This window comes from Haliaeetus leucocephalus, unplaced genomic scaffold (genome assembly GCF_000737465.1).
Source record: "Haliaeetus leucocephalus isolate CR32 unplaced genomic scaffold, Haliaeetus_leucocephalus-4.0 Scaffold148, whole genome shotgun sequence".
Lineage (NCBI taxonomy): Eukaryota > Metazoa > Chordata > Aves > Accipitriformes > Accipitridae > Haliaeetus > Haliaeetus leucocephalus.
Genome location: NW_010972584.1, coordinates 2,056,605 through 2,081,710, shown reverse-complemented (window position 1 = coordinate 2,081,710; position 25,106 = coordinate 2,056,605). Strand labels below are relative to the sequence as shown.

Genomic DNA, 25,106 nt, shown 5'->3' with positions numbered 1-25,106 from the left:
GTTACTATTTCTCATTATAAAAATGAGGAATAAAAGGAAAAACCCCACATTTTCCACGATTGGACTTACCAGGTTTGCAAGAATGAAGAAAAAGATGAAAAAATTTCTCCAGGCAGCTTTATATTTGTTCCTCTCACCTAGAATTATCTTCTGTCCTGCAGCAGCAGCCAGTAACTTTTCCAGCACAGCGGCAAGGCTGGGGACAGGCAGGATTCCTGCAGTTCATACAGGAGAGTACAGACCTTGCTGTCACAAATGGGGAGCAACTTTGTCCCAGGGATACACTTTTACCTCCAATGCATATTTTTCAGATGAGGTCCCTCTTAAAAGACGAAAAAAGAAAGATCCCTGGTCCTGAGCACTTTCTGTCACACTGGGAAGCATCACAAATAATTGAACCTGAGGACATCCTGGAAATAAAGCTGTTTGTTAGCAAAATCCCAGGTTTCTGGGAGATAACTTACTTTGCTTCCCTGCTGTATCCGCGCTGCAGGTCTGTGGGCCACAGAGGTTTCTGTGCTTTGCTAAATTGGCAGCAACATTCCCAAAGCTGGGTCTGATATACAGTACCGCTCCCCATCCCCCGCTACCCAGCCTAGCAAATTTACAATATTCAGTCACTTGTATCATACAAAAAAAGCAATAGCAACATTTTGGCCCACTTGTCCCGCTCCATCATTTCTCTAATTATTAAGCAACCTCCTGCCAATTTCTCCTCACAGACTAATTAAGGAGGGTTTGTTAAATCTGATGCAGGGACAGCTGCAGTGTTATCAGGGTGGGAACTTTTTTTTCCATCCTGTTTTGTTTTGGTTTGATCTTCAAAGCTCTAGAAGGGGTCTTTCTCAGAGGAAAAGGCTGTGCTGAGTTACTTGTGAGGAGCCCAGGCCCCATGGAGAAACAGTGTCCAGCAGAGTGAGGAGGCAGGGTCTTGGCTGTAATAATAATCAGTGAAAAAAATGGGGCAGGGCAACACACCAGCAATACCCTTAATTTTTTAAGGAAACCTCCCCCTTAAACCCAAAGGATTTGCTGCTGCCTTATGCACGACCCGCTCCGCAGCCTCTCTGGGAGCTTCGTGGATGTCAGCACATTTTAACCGTCAAGTGTTTGGGACACAAAAGGCAAAGATGATATTCTTCATGGTGCAGAGACCTTCAATATCACTTTCACCTCTTAATCAGGTCTCGCCTGTGCAAAATTAAAGTAATTCTTTAAATAAAGGTGGCACCTATCTTACTGTCCCCAGATGCACTGCCAGGGACTTGGAGTGGGAGAGAAGCGCGGCAGCTGCCAGAAAAGCAGAAGATCACCCGTTTTTGAGCACAAAGATCCAGCTGAGGGGAAATACTCCAATTTATAGACTCGGTGGGGGGGGAAACCGGTTTGACATTTAATGCAGCAAATCAAGACGCGAACAGAGTTCCCAAAAAACCAGCTTCCACCCAGCGTGGGTTTGCTGTTGTACAGGGACACTCAGCGGGCCGGCCGGCTCGTCAGTCAGGAGGGACATGGCGCCTGCACTGCCGCCGGCCTGCCGCCCCACTTCTCGCTCGATCCAACAGAACCTCGAGGACGTGAGGGAAAAAAGCCATGGGAGAAGGGGCCGAAAGCCCTCCCTTGGCCCCGGGGCACGCTGACAGCCCACCATCTCGCCTCTCAGCAGAGACACAGGTGGGGACACCACGGGGCCATGGCGGGGGGGCCCTGCCCTGTGGCACGGCCCAGGCCTGAGGGGCCTTGCTGGGGCACCGCTGCGGTCAGCGCAGATTTGGGTGAATTCTCCAGGTTTCTGTGACGCCCCTCCAACCAGCTCCTCCTCAGCTCCCTCTTGGCAAGGGCACAGCGTGAAGAAATTGCACTGATGCTAAAGCTGTGTCATCTGGACGTTTATTCTTTGCATTTGACAGACTAGATCATCGCTTGTAAGGCCAAAGTGTCCACAGAATTAATCTAAGCCTAAACTGAAATTAGCCACCACAATATGCCAAGATATGTCCAACAACCTTTTTTTATTAAACCATTACAGCAAACACTGTTCAACTCATAGAAAGAGAGCACATAATAAAAATTATCGTGGAAGTTGTACCCTCTGACGTGAGTCTATTCCCTACTTAATGACTTACAGTAGAAATTAGCTACTTAGGTCTACAGTGACTTCAGCGTAAGGGGCAGAAATTTGGGAAAACGTTACGACAATCATCTGGGTGACACACATCCAGCTCTGCCGTCAGCCAAAGACGCTCTTGGCCGGCTCTTGTTTCGGTTTCTCGAAGACTGTTTCACCCCCTGTCCGATCCCGGCTGAATATGGAGGGTGCCACAGAGCCCATTTGTTCTTGGAAAAGAAAACCAGGAGAGGCAATCAGTGAAGGAGAACACTAAAATCGGAGGGTAAAACTAGTGCTGCTGAAATACATATATATGCATTTGATAAGTATTTCACACGTCCATCAACTTCCCAAACCTTAAAGAACAGTGCTCCCACCCCAAGCACAGGGCAGCGGATGGCACCTGTAGGTGGTTGCTACCATCAACTGGCCCCAAATCCTTGCAGGTGCTTTAGAAACTTGGAAACTACTGAGGTCCAGGCTATTACACTGAAGAGGGGTTAAAATGCAACATTTTTCCTTATACTCTCCCACAGGTGGTGGAAAAGCCACACAAAACCAGAGCACCAGGGGCGTTCAGTGCAAGCAGCCACTCTTCTCTCCCACCTTCTGCCCTTTATCCCCCCCAATTTCTGCTTCATCTCAAACACATTGATCCAATTGAGAACCTAGAAATCCTCTAACCTATAACCAAGCCCCCAGCCTTCAACTTGGGCAGTCACCGACATTGACTACGGTCCCAGGGCTTGGTTTGGACCCCGGTTCAGAAGGCAAAGTCAGGGCTCTGCCTCCCGCTTGGTCCAGACAGGGAGAACGATCACTCCAAGCCACGATGATGGATGCAAAGTCCCAGCACAGCCAGGCCGGGGAGGGGGGGGGAGCACACTGCTGGCTGCTCTTTCAGAGGCACACCCGTTCACTTGAAAAGAGCAATTCAGTTGATGTTTTATTTTGGAAGACTGCTTAATTGTTTCTGTCAAGGAGTCTTACCGCACTGCTTCATCACTTGGTAGGTTTTGGATTTAATTTCCTGGTTTTTGGAAAGCTTTCCTCTGGCTCCTTTGAGGTCTTCTTCCTTCACTGGAGGCCGCTTCTTTTTCACAGGGGCTGGCTAAGAAACAGACGTATTGCCCACACATCAGTATTTTACATTTAGAAGCGTAGGGAACAAAGCTGCCTTAACCCAAAGGCTACAACATACAGAGTTGCTAATACAATATTCCACCTATTTCAGCTCTGAGACTGTATGCTCAGCTACTCCAGATCTTTGCACAACCGTGGTCTCACTGCCATTCCCAAAATCTGTTGCCACTATTACTGGTCTGTTCTGAAATGGTCTTCTGATTGTACAGCCTTCAAAAGAGACAATGGATTGCTTAATTATTATTATTTTTTATAATTTATTTTAAAATTTTCTCTGTCCAGCCCTGCCTGGTCATTCTGCAAGTACAGATTGGTAACTGAAAGATCTGTCCAATATTGGGGAAGGAAAAAAAAATCTTCATTACTAAATTGTCCTTGTGCCTCAGTCTAGTCACTACGTCTTCAGGAGACTGGTCAGAGAGATTCTGGATTCTAAAATCTGGCATGATTTAGTTGGAATAAACTTAACACTTGACCCACAGTTATTGATCTTAAATTTAGGGAACAAAAGTATCTGAGCACTGAACAGGGTTGTCTACAAGCATGTGCTGAACACACCTGAAACACTGGACTTGGAACCCAAAGAAGGAGAAGAAAATCTAATATAAAAACAGATGCATCATCAGGTGGTGCACTGCAATGTCCAAGTACTAATCTGTTTACAGTTTATCTTGCTAGAAGAAAATCGGGATAACATTTGCTCATATCAGCCTATCCCTACCTTTAAATTAGCACTTCAAAGTCAGACACAACATCCAGCAGCAGCAGTCGGCACTATTAACCTTCCCTCTTCAGTTTACTATTTCAAGGACAGATCGCCAAGGTCCCGCCAGGCAGACCTTGCGGTGGGATACAGGGGCACAGGAGATAGGATTAAAAAGAACAAAAGACACCCACACTCCAGCTCTAACAGATTTGCACACTTAACCATCGAGAAAGTTCTCTGACCATCACTACCTACTTAGGGCTTCTGATATTTGGGTTCTGGCAGCAGTGGAGCCCACTTACATGTTTCTAGGCACCGCCTGTAAAGCTAAAAACAGTTGTGGAGGGAAACAAATCCCTCAAGGCCTGCAAATGGCTGGAGCAGGGAGTCTCGCGGAGCTTGCAGAGACAGCATGTGCATGCCTGGCGCTGGGCAGGGTGGGCTGGCTGCACTGGAGCCTTCGGTATGTTTTCTGCTGGCTGTAAATTCCCCGGAACGCTCAGAATAGCTCGCTGTCAATCCCATTTGCATGTGTTGTGGGAAACAAAACATTCACAAGACCTCTGGGGGAAAACATTCTACAAGTAGCCAAAGCAAGCAAGGGGAAAGGGTGGTAGCAAACCCTTCAAAATTCGCAACAGCTTTTGGTCGGTTAGCTGGTTAACCAAACATCCCTCTGGACGGGGTTTCATTTGTCTGTCTGTAATGAAAATTGGCATCTGATGGGAACAGTGCCCCATGCCCATGGCATGGTGCACAGGCCCCCAGTATAGACCCATGTTGGCTCCAACACAGAAAGGGAAAAAAACTCTTTGTTTTGTACAACAGGAATACGAAACCTGCTAAGGTCCTTCACCCGTTGTTGACACAACACAATAACTGCGAGGCTTCTTTCCACGGGGACAAGGGACTTCTTGGGGACAGGGTAAGGAAAGGAGGCACTTGAGATGCACTAAGACACAGCCAGGCTCAGCAGAACTGTTGGATTTCATCCAGTTATTTTAAAATAAAACCTCTCATGCTTTGATTACAGGTGGATTTTCCAGCAGGACAGCTGCTGTGGATTAGTCAGCCCCCAGTTAAAAAGCAAAAAAGCTGCACAGAACAGTTACCGTCAGCCACAGAGGTGAGCCCTGGCCCTGCCAGCACCAGCAGCTGCCAGTGTCGCAGCCACAAGACTGCTAATTGCTCCCAATGCAAGTGCATTTGTAAGCAAGGTTTGCCAGGAGCCATTCCCAGCTGGCACAGCAGTGCAGCCTGCCCTTTATCTCCTCCTGTCACAAGTCAAAAAGTGTTGGTTTACAAGACATATGACTGTTTTTTTAAGTCTCTCTTTCTTTGGAGTAAAGAAAATAAGCCGAACCAAGTTACTCTCTGTGGTTGAAGGATTGTGCTCTTCTACCCTTTCCATGTTCTTACTCTCCATCCCACCCACCATGTAAAACTCTCATGCTGGGGAGAACTCCTACCAGGCACGCGTAGCTTGTGTTGAAAACCTAACACTTATGTGAAAAACTCAAAAATTCTGAGCTAATTTTAAGATCACTTTGAAACATGGATTATTGGGGAACACAGTAAAGACAAACTACTACTTACAAAATGAACGTACCAGTGTGTAATACAAAATTTCAGTCTCAAATATTGTATCCTAACAGTTGTAATTTTCAGTCACGCTCTCTCTTTTCCCGCATATCAATACATTAAGCTTTACACAACAGCATACTTCAGTATAGCCACGTCCTTTCAAAACTACTGCCAAAATTTCAAATCATTGTCTGAGAAAGCGTGTTGCAAAAGCAGAAATCACTCCTTCTGTAAAACACCCTAAACCAGAGCAGTGGAAATGTTTTTTCCCTTCCTACATAAATAAAAATATTTATGGTAAACCAGAAAATTTTAAAACTGAATTAATTAACCATGTAGAGGGCAGCTGCTTTCCTTCTTCTTCAAATAATCCCTCCTAACAACTTACTTGCTAAAATATATAAACAGTGTTTAAATACGTCAACATAACCGAACAAGTCATATAGAGCAGAAAAGCCAAATTCACTGGTTAACGAGAGTAACTTGCTAATAAGTTATTCCAAGCAAACCCTCTGAAACAGTAATATATTTATTAGGCACCCTGCTCTAACAAGAGCCAGTCTCACAGATCTCCCTGTACCTGTGACATAACTGCGGTGCTCACTCGACCGTAATCCCTTCCGAGGTCGTTTCCCGGCTTTGATTAAATCCAGCCCGCGCGCTCTGCGAACGTCTGTTTTTTTCCTCGACTTATATAGAGCATCTAACATGAAGTCATTAGCTGGGTCATTTTCCCAAACCAGAACCCAGGATGATTCAGGTTGACAGAGGCTGTTGTTGTTGAAAGGTTTATTCTTAGCGATGACGAGGGTTTGCAGTATTTACTGCGCCCTGTGCCTGGGGACGGAGGGGGGCGGCCGGCGGTGGCGGCGGGCCCCCGGCGAAGCCGGATCCACTACAAAACGACTTCCCGGGAAGTCCACTGGGGCTCTATTTTTAACTTGAAAAGGCAAAACTTTGTTATTGACACAAAATTGACTCTGAATCCTCTTGTGGGGGGGAGAAAGTGTTTGTGTTTCTTTCCCAGCATAACAAAACACGAATTCACTAAAGATTATATCTAAACCTAACATCCAAAGCATAACATGGCACCCTAAATCACTTTTGCACAGGGATCTCTAACAGAAGAGTATTTTGTCCATTTTGGAGAGTAAATAAAACAGGATATAGTTTTACCCTTAACAGTTCTTATTGCTGAGCTTGCCCTGATGCCAGCTCTTACACAACCGAGAGAGTAAAATCACTTTCTACTTACAGCGGTATTAGTAAGTTTAATCATTTCACCTGTCATCTGTATAGGTATAACTTACTCAGACATGAATAAATTCAGTGTGCCCCACTGTACATGCTGACAGTAGTAAAACTTTTCCCAGAACTTTTAACATTTTTCCCTAAACTATTTTTTAATTAAATAGAAAAAAAACCCCCTCTAAGCATGAATTCTATTTTTTATTACCAGGAGAGGGTTGGGTGGGGGAGGGTTGGGTACGGGGTTCCCCCCCTTTTTTTTTTTTTTTAATATATTTTTTACATTAATTCTTTGTGTCATGCAAAAAAATCAGCGTCTGTGACTACACTCAACACCTACAAAGAACCAAGACTCCAGCCAGATATGTTAATACGAGAAAGGCAGATGTGGCAGACCTTCAAACATCTTTTACTAGAAAGTTCGAGCATTGTAGTGGTAGAAATCTGCCCTGGCCTCTTCTCGAGCTCTGCCTGTGTTTTGTTTAGGCTACAGAGAGAAGCACAGGATGTAAAATAAAATTGGCATTTTTCATTATGAAAACATTACATCAGTACCACAGCACTAGCGCCATACAGTCAGGGAGATGGGATTTGTCGGCTGGGAACTATCCCCGAGGCCTCCGGGTGCCTGTTTTTGCCTTTAAGCTGAACTCTTTCCAGGCCTGAGAAGATGCTTTCCTTTATGTGACTATTGGAAGAATTATTTGTAGGTTAAGAAGCAGTTTGGGTGTTATGTACTTAGCCATTCCTTACATCGAATTTCTATTTTAAAGCCATGGCTTAGTAAACTAGAGGAAATGTTTCTGCAGAACAGCAGTACCTTTCAGTAGGCTAACAAAGTAGAAGAAAAAAACCCTATCAACTTAAGAAAAACAGCAGATTTTTTTTCCATTGTACAAAGTAACACCTCTCCTTCTCTGCTAAGATGTTTCTATACAGTCCCATAAGCGTCACTATTCTGACTGTTACAACAACAAAATAACATTCTGCATGCTTAAAGCAAATATTTAGAATTTAAGACACTGTTTTTTTCCCTTCAGCTTTCAAAATTGCTTCATTTAATTGGTACTATATATTCTTCACTCAAAAGCAACAGAGTTATGCTTTCATGGCAATTTAATTCATACAAACAAAATCATTATACAAACAAAATTAAAACACCTTCAGCTGGCATGCCATTTGAGATAGGAGATGAGGCACCCACAGAGGTAGGCAGCATATCCTGAAGTTTCTAAGACATCCCCCGTAGCCTGGACAATTCTGTTCTCTTTGATTATACATTTCCTAAACCAGTGCTGAACAACACACACAACAATTTCCTCTCACAGATCGTGGGCTAATTTTTCCTTGCAAAAAACCAACCTAAATCTACAGTTGCTTACATTTCAGAGTAGAAATCCTGTTCACCTGGTTGAGGTCCTGAGATCTGTTAAATGGGACACAAATGACAATGAAACAAGATAGGCTCATTTATTTAATAATGGCTATTAAAAATGCAAGTTAGCCCTCTTTCATCTTCTACCACAATACGAAGTGTGGAAGACTCCTTTGCTGAGGAACAGTTGCAGCTAAAATATGGTGATGACCACGGAGAATTTAGTAAATGTACACGTATGGCCACTGTGATCTCCAGGAGACACAGATCTTACAGAAGATCTGACTTCTCCGGGAAACTGCCAACATCCCTCAGTGGACTGACAGGCTTGATAGGTTGACAATTATACTCTGAATTCCTTTAAGGATGCAGTGGGTATGGGGCTGCTTGTGTGTAGTAGGTGAGAAGTAATGAAAGTAATTGGCAAACATTATAGAGGAGTTACAGAGGTAGTAGTGGGTCAATACTGTGCAGGTCCAGCCCAGCAGAACACGCTAAACTGCTCCCACCAAGATAGGAAGAGGTGATAGCAACAGCAGCTCACTAAGAACAGGATTTCTGCTCTATTCTGGCATAAAGATATCAACCTCTCACCATCTGCAGCCTTAAAAAGAAAAAAAAAAGAAAAGAAAGAAAGAAATTATTACCTGCACATGGTCACGTTACACCTTCACAGTGAGCCAGCTCTCATCCTACATGGTCCTCCTCATTCCTCCAGCACTCTGGAAAATTGATGGTAGATACCTTGCCATACCTCCAGGGAACCTGGAGAGTAAGATGGCATCTTTCTGCCCAACAAAACAGAAAAAAAACCAAGCTAGGCTACACTTATTTTCTTGGGTATAATAAGGGAACTCCAAGTGCTTGCTGCAGACACTTTGGTAACCAAAGAAGCTGCTTCCCTGGAGCTGAAGAGAGAACTCTGCACTACATAGACAGCATGTAGGAGTGATGTCTTCACCAGACAGAAAAGAATCAGCACTGCTTCCCCCTTCCCCTTTTGCATGGTTTTGGGAAGCAGCAGAGACTAAAGTAAGCAAGGAAGACATTGGTCATCTCCAGCACGTTGCCCTCTGGAGATACGGGACAGAGAGGCTACTCAGTCCTACAACTAGACATCCCCACGTGGCCGTTTTCTGTCCCCGAGAAGGTACTACATCAGTTCTGTGATACAAGGCACTGCACAAGCAAACTTCTCAACAGGACCCTCAGACATCTTCCCTCAGCTTGCATTTCTACTACCTGCTGCAAACAAATCAGAAGGGGAACGGAAGATAAAACAGGTTAACAAGTTATTGAATTGGGCCATGCCTCTGCCAAGGGACAGGATATTGGAGGTAAATTCAGAAATTTCTGAGGTTACACATTCTTGTTGCCAACAACCAGAAGTTCTGGCTTTGCCTGAAAAGCCAAAAGCGGGCTGTGATAATCAGCTGTGTGCTTAAAGCATTTTAACATCATCCTACACTCCAGAAGGCCTCAGGTCAGTGTTCTGCAATCTCAGGAGTTCTCAGGTTGCGCATCGAAAGTTTTATTTTCCCATATGAAAATACAGACAGTTATTCTCCGTGTGTGCACAAGCAGAGGGCAAAAACCCTCCTCAGGGAACAGATCCGAGAAGAGCTTGCAAGGATTCTTACACTCGTAAACAAAATTTGCTACTTGGGAATAGTGGTCCCTCCAACTGAATTGGGACTTGCTATTAAGGTAAATGAATATATCGAAATTAATACCCAACATGAGACTGCAAAAAATTAATGTGCAGTTCTGAAGTTAAACTCCAGTAGCAAAACCTGCTTCCCAAAACAGCATATTATAAACACTGAAACACGCACACTTTTAAACAGAAAAAGTATAAAACAAGTGTACAAATCTGTAATAAGTCAAACTTTATTGTAAACCATTATACAATGTAATTACATCAGATACCCTTAGAAGTTTAAGGTAGCATCACTGATTAAACAATATGGTCCAAACAGAGGGTAGCAGAATACAGCTGTTGGTTTTGCTCACATAGGCTATACTCTGAATTTACTTACAAACAAACCCAACATTCAGTTTGAGACGGATACCCACGCAAGACAAAAACACCTACAAAAGAGTCCCTTTTTTAAAGATACTGCAGTTTTACTTTGTAAAACCATAGTAGTCATTTTCAGTAATTGAACTGGAAACTTTACCTAAAAAAAGTTTGCACGCCTATGCTGTAGATCTACTCTGACTTGATGTGGCTGAATGTATTTGCTTTCATTACTGTTTTCTCCCGTAAAAAGCACAGCAAAGTTGCAAACATGGGTTAGTCAAGCACAGTGGCAGAAATTCCTTGTGATGCTCAGCTCTCAGCAGAGGGTGAGAGCCCACACCTCCCTCCCCAGGCACAGCTGGAATTGGAGCAGACGCCTGGGAGGGGATCACTTTGCATTGCTCTAATTTGCAACTCAGTTTCTGAGTTTTCCCTGAAGAAAAGCTAGTACATTTTAGTTAGCAACATTAACATATAGCATTTACCTACTTAAAGTAAGACAAGGGGACCTGAACATATTAAAGCCAGAACTTGAAAACCACGTATTAGACAACACCAGTGTTTTAAATTTATGCAGATGTGTCACAGGTCAGATAGCAGAAACAGTTAATACATTTAGGTTGACCATTCACGGTAAATCCGATCTCCACCAATACTTCTGTGTCTCTTCTGTAAGTTACAATCCCTTTCTCTTACTTTGGCATATACTACATAGCTTATTTTCATTAAACAGAATCACATTTTTTTAAGCACAGCCTGAATTAAACCTTTGCCATGAGTTGTCCTGAAGCACATTTACCAGGCATAAATTTAGAGTGCCAATTTGAGGATAATGCAAACGTCATCACGTTGCAATATTATTACTGGATCAACTCTTTATGAAAAATTTAATATTTCAGACTGTACTGCCAATACATTACAACAAACAGTAAGACATAGTGAAGCACTAGGCACATACTTCCTTCTCACACATACAAGCTCTCCAGACAAGAGCATTTGTCCTTCTTGTACCTACTGCAAGAATTCCGAATTTATCTTACGAAGAGGAAAACTACCAATTTTCTATTTTCCATCTCTTTCACATGATAACAAAGAATGAATGGGAAAAAAACAAACCAGTTTTTGTTATTTGGTTAAGGTTGTGAAAAAATTTTTATCTTAGTAGAGAAAGTTAGAGCTGTTTTCTCCCCTCTGAAGATACGGTCCTTCATTACTACTGTGGTATTTAAAATACTTCTGTCTCTTTGGCTCGTAGTGCTTTACTACATCATCTTGCTAGGCATATCAAAATCTCAAACCAAGTGACATTTAAGCACTTAAGACAGGAAAAATTAGGCATTCATATACCTTTGCTATTGCTGTCTTCAAGAAACTGCTCCATAGTGCTTTATACTGTTTTGTACTTGGTCAATAAGTTTGAGGTCTGCTCAAAACAAATGTTTTACATGATTAAGGCCATAATCTTATTCTGACACTTCACAGACTAAACATGAGACTAGAAATAATTTTAATAATTTAAGTAACCGGAGAAAAGGAGGGAAAAGGAAGATAAAATGAAAGCTTGTACAGTTAAATTTGTGTGCGCTGCTCAGTTATCTCTGGTGGTTGACGAGGATAGTGATAGTTGTGCAGTGGTATGTAGCACATGGTGAATAGCTTTATTTCACTATCTGAAATAGAACAAATCCTATGCTAAAAAAAATAAATGCTGACATTTGCGACAAGAGCCAGTCCTAGCTCTAAAATCCCTTTGGAAAAGTGAGCTGTATGAAACTATTCTGTTGATGAAGATGAATTCCTTGAAGTACTGTGCTTTTGGAGATACACACCCGCCCAGTGGTAAATAGTCAAGAGAAGATGCAAGTCACACAATCAATGAAAAAAACCAAAAAACCTAAAACAGAGGCAACACTGATTAGGGACATTTCCCCATCCCCCCACCCCCCATTTCAGAATAACTCAATTAAGCTTCCATTGTCATTAGTTTCTAGATTTAGTCTAAAAGAAACACTAGTAGTTAAACTTATTGCAGTTATTACATTTCAGTGCACAGTAACAGAGGTCAGTGGCTCAACTAAACTCACAAACGTTAGGTTTGGTAAATGTCCCTTCTAGCTGGCTGGACACGCTGAGGTGTACCTGAAGTCTTAGAACATTGTGTTCACCTCGGCAGCCAAGCAGTGAAAAGGAATGCTGGAGTAGTGAAAAGAAGTACGGGAGCGCACAGTTCAGTATTTACTAAGGCCCAAGAACCCCATTTAAGTGGTCTGGATAATAAATCACATTAAGACCTAGTAAATCTATAAAAAATGTAAAAAATCTTAAAAAGTTCTGAGCAGTTTTCCGATGAAACTGTTTGGTTTAAGGCTTGGAACATTTCTGATGTCCAGATACTACAACAGATTTGCAATTAAGGTCTGTTGTCACCTCTTCAACACATCGACTTGTCCTGCACAAGGTTTAACTAAGCAAGGAAAGCTGTCAGAAACAATCATTTAGAAAATATGCAAAGCAAAAGGATGTCACTGAAAACATGTCTGCTAGGTTTCAGATTACCAAGTGTTGTCAATTATCAGCAGACAGACACTGAAAATCACAAAAATTCTGTAGTAACAACTGTATTATACCTCTTGGGTTTTTGTGGGGTTTTTTTTGTTGTTGTTGTGTTTTTTTGTTGGTTTTTTTTAAATACTAAAGGATAACCAGACTTTATAGAAATTTAACAGGAGAAATCTTTTAAAGCACATTAAACAGAAGATTGCTTTTTCCAACAAAAAACAAGGGACAGAATTATTTGCAGTATTGCAGCACAACTGCTCCAATCAGATCATGGTCCTGTACGGCAGGCCCTATATAAGGAAGAGTATAAGAAATGTTCTCTCTCTTTTGGGTAATTTAAGAGGTATGCACAAGAGACGTGCAGAAACAGAAATAATTAGAGTCATCCATAGATATTCATTTCACAAATAAGTAACTGATCACAACAGATTTTTGTTATACACTAAAGTGCACGTTTGTCAAATATGCAAACACCACCTCCTATTAAAAAAGGTATTTTCAAATGATGTGGTCAAAAGCATACTTAGGACTGCATTTTTAGTGACATTTGGTGACTTCAGCAGTGACAGAGAGTTTTTCCCTTTGCAATCCCTTTGTCTTAAACCAGGATACAAGGATAAATAAGATTTTCACTACGAATCTTTTGACCTGTTCTGCACAAAAGCGGGAACTGCACCCTTTTCTCTGACAAAGAGAATCTTTAAATACAACTGTATGAAAATATAACTTAAATATAAAATAGTCAAATAGATTTGAGGAGACTTGGAAAAAAATCTTTGTTCCACCTATTAGTTCCATAGGTACCCAGTAGCAAGTAAACATTTGTACTTAAAAAAATAACGTTAAGTTACAGCTTGTAACCATAAACTATTCTGCTCTAGGAATTATGCTGCAAAAGCCAGTTTTAGTAATAAAACACACTCCTTTAACTTAGTTGATTCTGATGCCTTTTTGAGAACATCTTAAACCATATCATCAGTAACCATAAGTGAGAGATTGCTGTATCTGTTTTCTACGATCTTCTCTGAAATGTCAGATACAAATCCCCTCAGCAACTAGTCCTTAACAACGCTGCGTTTTTCCACACATGATGAGAAGACATTCTTGCATAATTGGTCAGTGTGTCTGTAGTGCAACTGAACTGGAAGTCTTCCAACCATCTGCATTCTGTTGGTAGACCTTGCTTATAAGTCAGTTTGTATGAAAGGGGAGATGCAGTTGCAACATTAAAACCCACTGACTGAAGTTTTTGCCATGAAACCTGCAAATACACAGGTCAGGGAATGTGTCATACAGGCAGACCAAAACGATGCTTCTTTTTCTTAATGGGCTTTAAGTTGGTCAGTCTACGCAGGTCCTCTTCAGCATCTGATTCCTCCATCTCATCATCTGCTGAAATAAGGATCTAAAAACAAATTACAGCTTCTGAGGAACATGGATCAAAGTCACACTCTTTCTTCACTACTTTTAACCTTTTACTTTTTTTTTTTTTTATGATTGCAAAGCACCTCATTATTTGCTCAAGAAAGAGCTTACAGAACACAATTTGGAATTACTGCCAGTACTATCAAACATCACACATCCTATCTGGAACTTCCAGTAAATTTCAAAGAAGGATGCATAAATATTAATCTCTGCTACAATCACTGACTCTAAAAACCAAATAAGTAATTCCAGCACCTCCAGAACAGTGGGGGCAGCTTGCTGTTAAAATGAGAGAGAATATATAAACCCTCTATCCACACTGGTAATATGGAAGTAATTTTATTAAAGAAAACCCCATACAAATAGTACTGTCTAGAGTGCAGAAAAGTTACACTAACCAACTAAAGCTAAAACAACTTACCTTCAAAGAACCACCCATCCTTCAGCTGAACTGAAAACTGCCCACTTAATATAATTTAGAATAAAATTATGCTAAGGCAAGGATGTAAATACTTTTCCAAAATCAGGCCAGTTGCCTCCACCGGCTTCCTCTCACTTTAAGCTATTAACCTCTCTTTGAATTAGAATTGTCTAATTAGTTTTGTATTCTGTGTGGTTTTTTTAGAAGCATTTGTAACACAGTACACCTGTGATATTTAAATATATTATTATGTCTTCCTGCCCATCTGGAAAGAAATTAACTACCATGAGTGGTGCAACAATGCCATTTTTCTTAACTGGTTTTCAACTGCAAATGCTAGGAACTACTATTAGAGGTACATGCAAAGAAAATCAAAACTAAGTTGACAGCGTTACAATGAAATCAATGGCATGAGGGATGAACTGGATTGATATTGCATTAATTGCAATAATTAACTCTACATACTTCTGACTCTGACTCTTCATGTGATGCCGCTCTCCTGTATCGGACTTTACTTCCATTTCTTGAATCTTGTCCTGCTTCCTTTTCTTCAAGTTTAGCTTTTGTCTTCCCTTTCTTCATAAGAAAATTATCTACTACCCAGAACATTAATGCCTGTTAAAGAGAAGGGGGAAGTGACAGTTGAGTTTTCCTCAGAGTAGCAGATATTCATTCAGTCAGTATTTGGACAGAATTAGGAAAACTTGACAATTCTGAACTGGCCAAACAGGTAAAATCTTGTACAGGCATACAGTCACATGGCTTCTTACACATTGCATGAATACTCTAGAACATAGCTACTTTATTCCTTTGTAGAAGAGAAGAAAATAAGAAAAGTAGCTGCTGTTCAGAGTGATCACTTATTAACTCTTCATGTAGAAATGTGAAGAATTTAGGCAGATAGTGTAACAAACTTTTGGTTCTCAAAGGATAAAATCCATGTTTGAACAAATTAATGAAAGAAAAAAAAAATCACCAGCAGTTATTAAATGCAAGGACACCCACCACCTGTGGCTCTAGTCCCTAAATCCCAGACTGCTGGAAGCATATACTTTGGGAAGGATGATTGCGCACTTGACCTTTTCCTCTGCTCCATCATAGGCCAGCCACTATTAGCTATGGTCAGACACAGGATGCTTCACAGTACAGCTATCCTTAGACCAACTGTTTCCTAAAGCAAATTTCATTGTAATTTTATAATCCCTGGGTCACTGTTTCAGTATTACATTCAATCTACTGAAGTCATCAGCCCGAAGAGGTCTATGATGCATTTCTACACCTCTCCCGAGCCTGGTTACTCAGTTCAATAAGGAGCTTTGTAAAATCTACATATCCAGACATTTTATCCATTCTTTAACACCCTTTAAAAAATAACTTCAGCACCAAGGTACACTGTGCTTTAAGGACTAACATTAATTAATTAAACATATGGCAGAGAGATATCCAAGTAAACATCTCACAGAAGCGTGCAAGTTGTACTAACATTAACAAAGAAGGGAACTATCAGCATGACGATAGCCAGCTCCAACTGGGGGTTCTCTATAGGATTCAATAAAGCTACCTGTGAAAAGAAAAGGATTAAGTTCAGATCATGACAGCGTGTGCATATAACTGGATTAGTATGTACAATTGTTCATGTACTAGCTAATGCTACAGAAATAATTCATATGAACCAAAAAAGGACAGCTTTGTAGAAAAGGAAAGTGCTTAGGACAGCTTATAAATTACCACAGATAAATAAGTGGGGCTGACAAGAAACTTATCTCTGTCGTTTTTGTTTACAGAAGTCTAAAGAGCTGTGTTAGAGTCATCTTGAACATTTTAGGGCTGTGTGCTCCCCAGGAACATGTTTTAAGTTCCATCTTTAGGAAATTTAAACAGAGCAGAGTTTTACAAAATACACAGTAAGGAGAAGACAGTTCCCAAAGTAGTCCATAGCATACAATAGGGACTAACTGGTTTTAATGGGCTATAACACCATGCACCATCACTTTGAATATTATATTGCGCAGATCCTATCAAAATAAATATTTATCCAGTCATCAGCAATGGCTTCACTAATCCATTGCAAATTTCTAAAATTCTAAGTTTAGATCTGTCGACAAGGTCAGGGAAAGAAAATTCTTTAAAATACTACAAGAAGCAATACAAAATAGCTGTAAGTAAGGGTTAAAGAATTAAGAAAAGGAAGAACCACTTAGTAGCTTCAAGAGAACTCAGACAAGGAGATAGAATGAAGTCTTATATATTGCAGTATATAAAAAAACCTCCAAAACATGATAAGATAATCCTGGCAATGGATGCCAGAAAGCCTAATTAGCAGTATCCTAATCAAACTAAAAGAACATACCACTACTACAGAGCTAAATGGGATTGACTATAGACAGTTATGATGCTTGAGCCAAACCAATGAACACTATTAGAAGTTTATTGCTTCACAGCTTCCACCTGAAATTTATTTGTGTGTAAAATGCTGCAAAAATACAAACCTCTTTCCACTGAGGTATAAGAAGCACTATAATGATGATGGTTTTCTCAAATGTCATAATCATTATGTACAGAGCACATTGGCCCACCCAAGCACTGCACTGCAGTGGATCACCTGCAAGAAAGAACAAAGGTTCAATACATGCATAGGGTTGATTTTACTTCACAGTAAATGTTTTAGAAAAGCAGTATTAGAAGAGGCTGGGCAGCTATATCCTCTAAAGTGCCTTCTCCAGTTTCCTTAATGCTGTTCCTTGCCCTCCTTCAGCCTCACCCCAACTTTCAAAAAAGTATCAGTTAGAAATTGAATATAACTGGACTTGATCCGATTCAGCAGTACCTGGTTATACACTGTTTTACATAATCTGATGAAAACAAGGCAGATATAGTTGCATTACATTTGTTTCTCATCTAATTGTTATTTTTAACACTCTATCATGAAGCATTAAGTTTCTTAAAAGGAAAAACTTAAGGGAAACATAGCTGTGGAAAAACACATTTCCCTTCAGTCTAAGTAGAAACGAGATGATTTCTGCCATTCTCCCTAGGCTACCTTAAACATATTTTTCCTCTCTACAAAGTTAGTTACCATCATTAATCAATGATAATTGAAACAACAGGTGCAAGAGCTGCTACAAAAAATTTAATTGAACAAAAAAATTAAGATCACATTTTAGTTTCAACCTGAAAGGGTTTGAAATTCTGCTGCACCCCACTGTGACAGAGTGAATACGAGTGCATTAAGTTATCTGCCAGGACAGAATGAAGACCACAAATATTTGAACATGAAAACTTATGTAGACTATTATACTCCATGAAAGCAAGAAGAGGAAAAAAAAAAAAAGTAAAAAGAGGACCGGTATGCCTAACAAGCTTTGCAGGTGAGCTTAAAGCAGCACTCATTGGAAACCAAAAGGAAGCTTTGGACCAGGGGTGTTATCTCTTTAGTCTTCACAATAGTCTCTGCAACATCTTCAAAGGCAGCTTAAAACTTTTAGCCTGGGGATGAATAACAGGCAATGGAAATTCAGATGCCTTTATATATTTGTAACTCATAATGGATAGCTGCTACTTCCTTTTCTGGAACATTTCTGAAAGACTTTCAGTATTAATACTTGGTAATAGTCTTGAGACTTACTGTTTGCTGCCTAAATGCTACAAAAAGAAACCAATAAATCAGACTGGAGTCCAAAACAAAGAAAACTTCCTGAACAAGTTTTACAGTAAGACCTACTGTCGTGGTTTAACCCCAGCCAGCAACTAAGCACCACGCAGCCGCTCACTCACTCCCCCCCATCCAGTGGGATGGGGGAGAAAATCGGGAAAAAAGAAGCAAAACCCGCGGGTTGAGATAAGAACGGTTTAATAGAACAGAAAAGAAGAAACTAATAATGATAACGCTAATAAAATGACAACAGCAATAATGAAAGGATTGGAATGTAGAAATGATGCGCAGGGCAATTGCTCACCACCCGCCGACTGACACCCAGCCAGGCCCCCAGCGGCGATTCCCTGCCCCCACTTCCCAGTTCCTAAACTAGATGGGACGTCCCATGGTATGGAATACACTGTTGGCCAGTTTGGGTCAGCTGCCCTGGCTGTGTCCTGTGCCAGCTTCTTGTGCCCGTCCAGCTTTCTCGCTGGTTGGGCATGAGAAGCTGAAAAATCCTTGACTTTAGTCTAAACACTACTGAGCAACAACTGAAAACATCAGTGTTATCAACATTCTTCGCATACTGAACTCAAAACATAGCACCATACCAGCTACTAGGAAGACAGTTAACTCTATCCCAGCTGAAACCAGGACACCTACTGATCAACACTCAATAGTCCGAGAGGAAAATGGTTAAAACACTCAAGTTTTACAACTGTATACTGCAGTTTATGGCTTCTGTTGTAAAAAAAAAGAAAGTTAGAAAATTTGAAAGGGGAAACATCAGTAATTCAAATTTGAACAATTGTGATTCTTCTGAAGATACAAGGCCTGAATTAGATTTGAGAATTAAATTTTAGCAATTAATTTCTATACTCCACATTTTTATTAGTATTCTCTAGTTTTCTTCACTAACTAGCAAATATGAAAAAAAAAAATAATCCAGCTTTAGCTACAGAGTTACCATTGAAACTTTACCAGTTTATTCCAAGCTCTTTTCCAATCTATATTTAATTCCTAAAAGCAAAGACACCTATAGCAATTTTGCACCTATTCCAAGTCCGTCACATGAGATTTTGTATGTCCAAAAATTGTGAAACTATCAAGAGTGTTGTGCACTATCACCAATGAACATTTTGTTCCATGATGTTTTTGCAGGGAGGGGCACTGCGTTTCTTTAGTACATGACTGAAATTACAAGTTGTGTATATTAAATTCTACTTTTTGTGTGCCCTACTGCATCTACAAAATTCTCTCTCAGCTCTAATTACAAGTGGGGAGAACAGGGATGCTGCCTACTTTGAATTCACCAAGTCTTTTGACAGTCTCCCAATAGCATGCCTGTAGAAAAGTTGGGGAGATACAGACTGGATGGGTGGACGTACAATTCTGACATAAAGGAAAAAAGTTTTCACAATGAGAGTGGTTAAGCACTGGAGTAGGTTGTTCAAAGTGGTTCTTAAATCTCGAACTATGGATAAAATAAAAACTGGACTGGACCATGCCCTGAACAACCCACTTTAGCTTTGAAATTAACCCTGCTTTGAGCAAGAGGTTGGGTTACATGACCTCTGGAGATCCTTTCCAACTAAATTTTTTTCTATGATGTTATAAATTATGCAATTCAAGGGAAAAAGTAGCAATTAATAACATCACCACATCCAGGAGGTGTTCCCAAGAATATTTGGGACATTAGTATGTTCAAAGATTCAGTACACAAACTAATTAGAGCTTTAAAGTTAATGTTGAAGCCACAGATCTCTAATTTCATTTCTAAAGTCTCTGACAGTCTCTCCTGAACTCTGATTTTATACCTGTCATGTATAAATTACATGTCTAGAATAAACTAGCAAACCAGTAGAAATCTTGTTACTGCAAGAAAAGCTCATTAAGACTGAAACTGAAAAATTTTGAATCCTCAGTGACAACTGCAGCAGCATTTTTTGAAAATGCTGGGCAATGAAAAACTAGTCTATACAAGTGTGTACTATTTTCATCAGCCACTTTTTAGAAGCACATTTAAAGACAGCTCTTGAACAAAATACCTGTGATTCCTCTATCCTGTAACTTCTCTCTGTTCTTTAAATCCTCAGAAATTTTCTTAAGAAAACATCAACTCAGAGAACTAATCCAAGATAAATTTTAAAAAGTTTTAAAGTAAGCGCTATCTACTCTATATGGCTGTAACTAAGTTGCTCTGCAAGTTGCAAACAAAGAGCTAGAGGGAAAAGATGCATCAAATACAATTTCTAAGCTTTGCCATCTGGGAAGCAAAGACAAGCAAAGAGACCACAGCACAACTTAGTTGACAATAGAGTTCACTGTCACCAAGAGGGATTTAGTCACCTGTTTTCTGCTCTCAGCAGCTAAAGTAGCCTAAGACAAGAAGGGAAGGAGAATGCAGAGAACATTCTTTTCAGTACAGATCATGACTGCTTTTCTCCTCTTTACATACTCAAATATATTAACTGACTCTGCACTTCTATTAAAATCCAGCTGCTGATGTAATGAATCTGAAAATACAAAACCAGAAATATGAAGACAAATCTAATAAACTTAAAAATTCTGACAGAAAAAGGCCCTTGAGGGCGCGTCATGCTATTTTGTTCATAAATGAGCGCACAGCGCTGTTTTGCTGTACAAACAGCAACCATTTGTGAATGCTGATATTTTGGTATCCCTTCGTTCCTTGAGGCATTTATGCTTAAAAACTATCTTCCATATAAAGAAGAGGCTTTTAAAACCAGCAGGACACTGCTATTTTTGTGACAGCTTCAAGTAATGTATCACCAGGGATCAAGTAATAGAGCTAAGAAGGGAAATGAGCTCACAGTGAGAATTAACTTGAGACAAATGATTATTTAGGCTCTAGAAACACAAACATCATCATTCAATCACAACAGACTTGGAGGTTTGTTTTGGGGTGGGGGAGTTGGGGGAGAGCCTGTGCAGCTCTTGTTTGTTTTCTCACACTTGCAGAAAACTGAAATCACACTGATCTCCAAACGAGGACTTGACTTCACTACTTCAGGTAAAATGCCACAAGTCTCTGATACCTTTCAATGAGCAGACACTTCACCACCCATGTATGCTAAACATCCATATTTAACTTCAAAATACAAAGTCTAAACACACTTGTGACCCCACAGGACTGCATTTTAGTCCTCTCTTCTACTCAATTTAATTATTTTAAGTAATCTTATGAAAAATAGGCAAGAGTTTTCTTGGGGCCAAAGTGAAAAATTTTAAATAAATGGTGATGTGAGGGTTTTCATTTCAGAAACAACAGTAGTACTTAACAGAAGAGGGCAGCAAATAATCCAATATAACTTGTCCTTTTTAGACAGATTTCTTACGTAGGGTCTAACCTTACCGCACAGCCATTACTAATAACTTTCCATCTGCTGTCTAGTTCTCTTTACACCAAGAACCTCTCCCACGTGATTAATGGAAACACAGATTTACAATATGCTTTTTAATAGACCTTACAATAGCTCGATTAAAATAACACATTAAGGTCAGGACAGCATATTAATGAAGATACAGAAAAAAAAGTTAGTCACTAATAAAGTGATCTGATATTGGAAAGAACAACTAAGTAAAGAGGACTTAGATAATTTCATACATCGCTTATACACACACACGGAGAGAAGAAATACTTGATAAACAAGCTTAGGCATTTCAGATCTCCTAACTCAAAATGACAATAATGGATCAGTCACGGACCACTGCTGCAGCAGAACACAAGTAACAAGTTCATTTGTCGATTTTAAGAGCTTAGTTACTGCAGTCACAGATGCCTCATAACTAACTAAAATAAAAACAGGTTCATTTTGGAAGTCAGTAAGAGAGACACAAATTTCAGGAGAGTGAATATACTCCCCACATCTTCCCATCCACACAGACCACCTGTGGTTAAAATGACATTAAAATGGAAGAGGAGAACAGATTACATAAGAAAAAAACAGAATGCTATTAGGAAGAAATCAAATCTAGTATTTGACGTGATTACAAGTACCTACCTATAATTGTAATAGATACACCAAGTTTTTTGCTCTGAGCGGAAAGCCAACTTTATATGGGCTGAAAGCTGTTCAAACCTCTTTAAATGACTTCAAGCCAAACCAACAATCAGAAAAAGGGACTTCAGGCAATAGGTCTCAAAGCTCAGTCAGAAGTGAAGCTCAGCAGTGTCTCAGCAATTTCCCTGCCCTTTTCCCTTCCCTGGGCATTGGTGCTTACCTATTCCCTTAGAGACCCGAGTCTGGGGACTGATCTGGAGGAACTATTTACTTTTCTACATATGATGAATTTTCTGATGGTTTAGCTCTCTGAATCAGTTCCCTGAAGAGTCAGATGTGCACCAGTCCAAGGAAAAGAGTGGAAATATTGGACCGTGGCATGTGGGGAAAAAAACAGATAGACAGGGTTGTGGCAGTGCTGATTTAAACAGCTTAAATGGTCATAAACTGTACCCTAAAAGATACACATTAAATCTACATAACTCTAACAAAAAATGCCCTACCTAATGGTATAGGTAGTTATTTCTCCTAAGATAGATGCTTGTCATCAACTCTATTTTAAACCTCTGACATTAAAGCAAATAGCAATTATTGCTATTTCATTTAATTGTAAACTTCCCAAGCTTTTAAAGTATTTCAACTTAGCAAGGCCTTTATTTATTTATTTTTAATTCTGCCAGCCACTTAGGATCATCAAAAACAAAGAAACATACAAAACCAAAAAACCTACCAATGACAATTATGAAACTGCTATGAAAGCTTTTACTTTGTTAGGCAAACTTTATTTTAGCTTTTTTTTTCCCCAAACCATAGGTTTTGTTTGTTTGTTTTTCTCTCTGATGAAGAGCCATAGCTCTCTTAAAAGGCAACCTCTCCCCCATTCCTATTTCAAGGAGCTTCAAATGTAATTTTTAGCATCTATACAGAACTTGCATTCCCAACCAGCCAGACTCAGCAATCTGAAAATAACAAGTTGAACAGAATTAAATGTTGATATTGAGTATGTATGATACTCAACTGCATCTGCAAATGCACAATTTCTGCAGATCAGTGGACTTCTGTGGCTAACATAATGGAAGATAAAACAGAACTTCAGGGGAAGGCGATTTCACTAGTCTATCCCTTAGCCTGTACAAAAGACATACGCATTTTTCATCAATGATACAAGCCCTACGTGTAGGAGTTCAAGTGATCATTACTTGAGGGCAAGCACAGGCCATCCTGCCATTCTCTTCACTGAAGGTATGTGTGTGTTTAAAGGGGGCTGGCAGAACCCTTACCCTGTATCTTCAGACAACAGCATGTGGTTCAGTGAAAGCTATCATTGATTTAAAAGTGTTTCAGAGTAAATTTATCATACTGTTATTTTTTTCATGAGATTAGCCGATATCGTAATTTGTTCAAACACTCCTAAAAAAAATAAATATTCAAAAAGTTGTTCCAAATTCACTAAGTGCTTAGAGACTTGTTGAGCTTTCTAACACAGAAGGTGCATGCTGAGATACAGAACTTAAAAGAACCGTCGTGACAAGTGAAATATTAAAGTGACCACTATAATCATTGTATAATGATCTTAAGATGAGTTAACCACTAGCTGAAATATTCTGAGATTCTAGCATGAAAATCATTTCAGTGCAAGAACAGAAACATTTACCGTATTCACCAAAGCGAAGGGACTCCCACTGCTGCCATTCCACAATGCTGCTGACTACACGTATACCAATGTAGATTAACAGCATTCCTAATGTGGCATCTAACAAGAAGTTGATAAGGTACCTGGAAAAAAAAATGTAAAAGAAAACAAGGAGCAAGGGTCCATCTTCTAAAAGTTCAGTGTATTTTAACACCAGGATTGATAAAAGATCTGTATGTACATTGAGAAGCCAGACTATTGAGAATAATCATTTACCCACTTCTGTAATTACACAGTTAGCCTAAAATTTAAATAGTTTTAGAATAGTCTCAATATTTTGTTTCTGTCCTTGAATTTAAGCTCCAATTTCTATTTTTGTGAACTCTGGTACGTGCACATACATACCCTATATAAACTCCAATATTCATTTTAGTCCTTTAAATTAAAACCAGATTTCCTTTTTACCATTGCTCAGTTGATTCTGCATGGAAAACCTGTATTTGAATGAAACCAAAGGAATAAAAGGAAAAGGAATAAAAAGAGAAGGTATCTTAAAGATACCTCAAGGAATTTGAAGGTAAAAAACCCAACCCAACCCACTTTCATTCTGAGGGGGAAAGACACCACAACTAGACTGTTTTTCTTGCTCAAGGGAGTTCCCTCCCAGCCTCAACAAGGAGCAATCAGCAGTGGACTACCATGCCTAGAGAGTACAGTCACTATCTAGGCCAAATTTCAACTTATTTAGTGTCAGGAAGAAAAGTGATTCACTTCCTTGCACTTCAGTTCTTGTTCAATAAACATTTGAAAAAAATCAGGAACAAGACTTGCCCCCAAAAAACTCCCAAACAAACCAAACCATCACCTCAATGGACACACATCTGATGCACTACTAGTTTTATTGTTTCAAAAAGAGCTTCTCAGATCTTACCTATGCTTCAAGAAACTAGAGATTACTATGGGTTTCAAATTAATTCTTAGGTTCATTAAATGATACAGCTGAAAGTCAGAGCATTTTGTAAGTCAGTTTGGTTTATTTACTATCACTGATTTTAGCTAACAAAACAGCAGCTGAGAAAGAGCCAGCTATAAGACACCTAGTAAATCCCTGTTACTGAGATTCCTATTTGTTAATTCCAAACACTTAAGGTAAGCTAAGAATCTATAGGAATTTATCTGCAGGGATAAAAACAGCAAATCAGAGACCTGTGGGCTTC

At 39.8% G+C, this 25,106-nt stretch overlaps 2 protein-coding genes across 2 annotated transcripts in view; both read right to left on the bottom strand.

Moving 5' to 3' along the window:
- Nucleotides 1-2,148: 2,148 nt before the first annotated feature.
- MUSTN1 (musculoskeletal, embryonic nuclear protein 1) lies at nt 2,149-6,154 on the bottom strand. The gene is made up of 3 exons (XM_010561591.1): nt 6,124-6,154; nt 3,101-3,221; nt 2,149-2,337 (listed from the first exon to the last, which is right to left on the bottom strand). The coding sequence occupies exons 1-3, from the start codon at nt 6,130-6,132 to the stop codon at nt 2,231-2,233; spliced, it is 237 nt and encodes a 78-aa protein (XP_010559893.1). The 5' UTR covers nt 6,133-6,154; the 3' UTR covers nt 2,149-2,230.
- Nucleotides 6,155-10,580: 4,426 nt separating this feature from the next.
- The window catches only part of LOC104828150 (transmembrane protein 110-like), a 35,506-nt gene continuing 20,980 nt past the window's right edge, over nt 10,581-25,106 (bottom strand). Inside the window, exons 5-9 of the mRNA XM_010561635.1 lie at nt 23,911-24,032; nt 17,084-17,196; nt 16,078-16,155; nt 15,060-15,209; nt 10,581-14,153 (exon numbers count right to left, since the gene is read on the bottom strand). Coding sequence (XP_010559937.1) covers nt 14,037-14,153; nt 15,060-15,209; nt 16,078-16,155; nt 17,084-17,196; nt 23,911-24,032 — 580 coding nt within the window. The 3' untranslated portion in view covers nt 10,581-14,036. The remainder of the gene's footprint in view (nt 14,154-15,059; nt 15,210-16,077; nt 16,156-17,083; nt 17,197-23,910; nt 24,033-25,106) is intronic.

Excerpts from the sequence above, each read along its gene's own strand:
- MUSTN1 (XM_010561591.1), bottom strand. Across the intron at positions 2,338-3,100 it reads CCAAGTGATGAAGCAGTGCG|AACAAATGGGCTCTGTGGCA; the intron begins GTAAGACTCCTT and ends TTCTTTTCCAAG.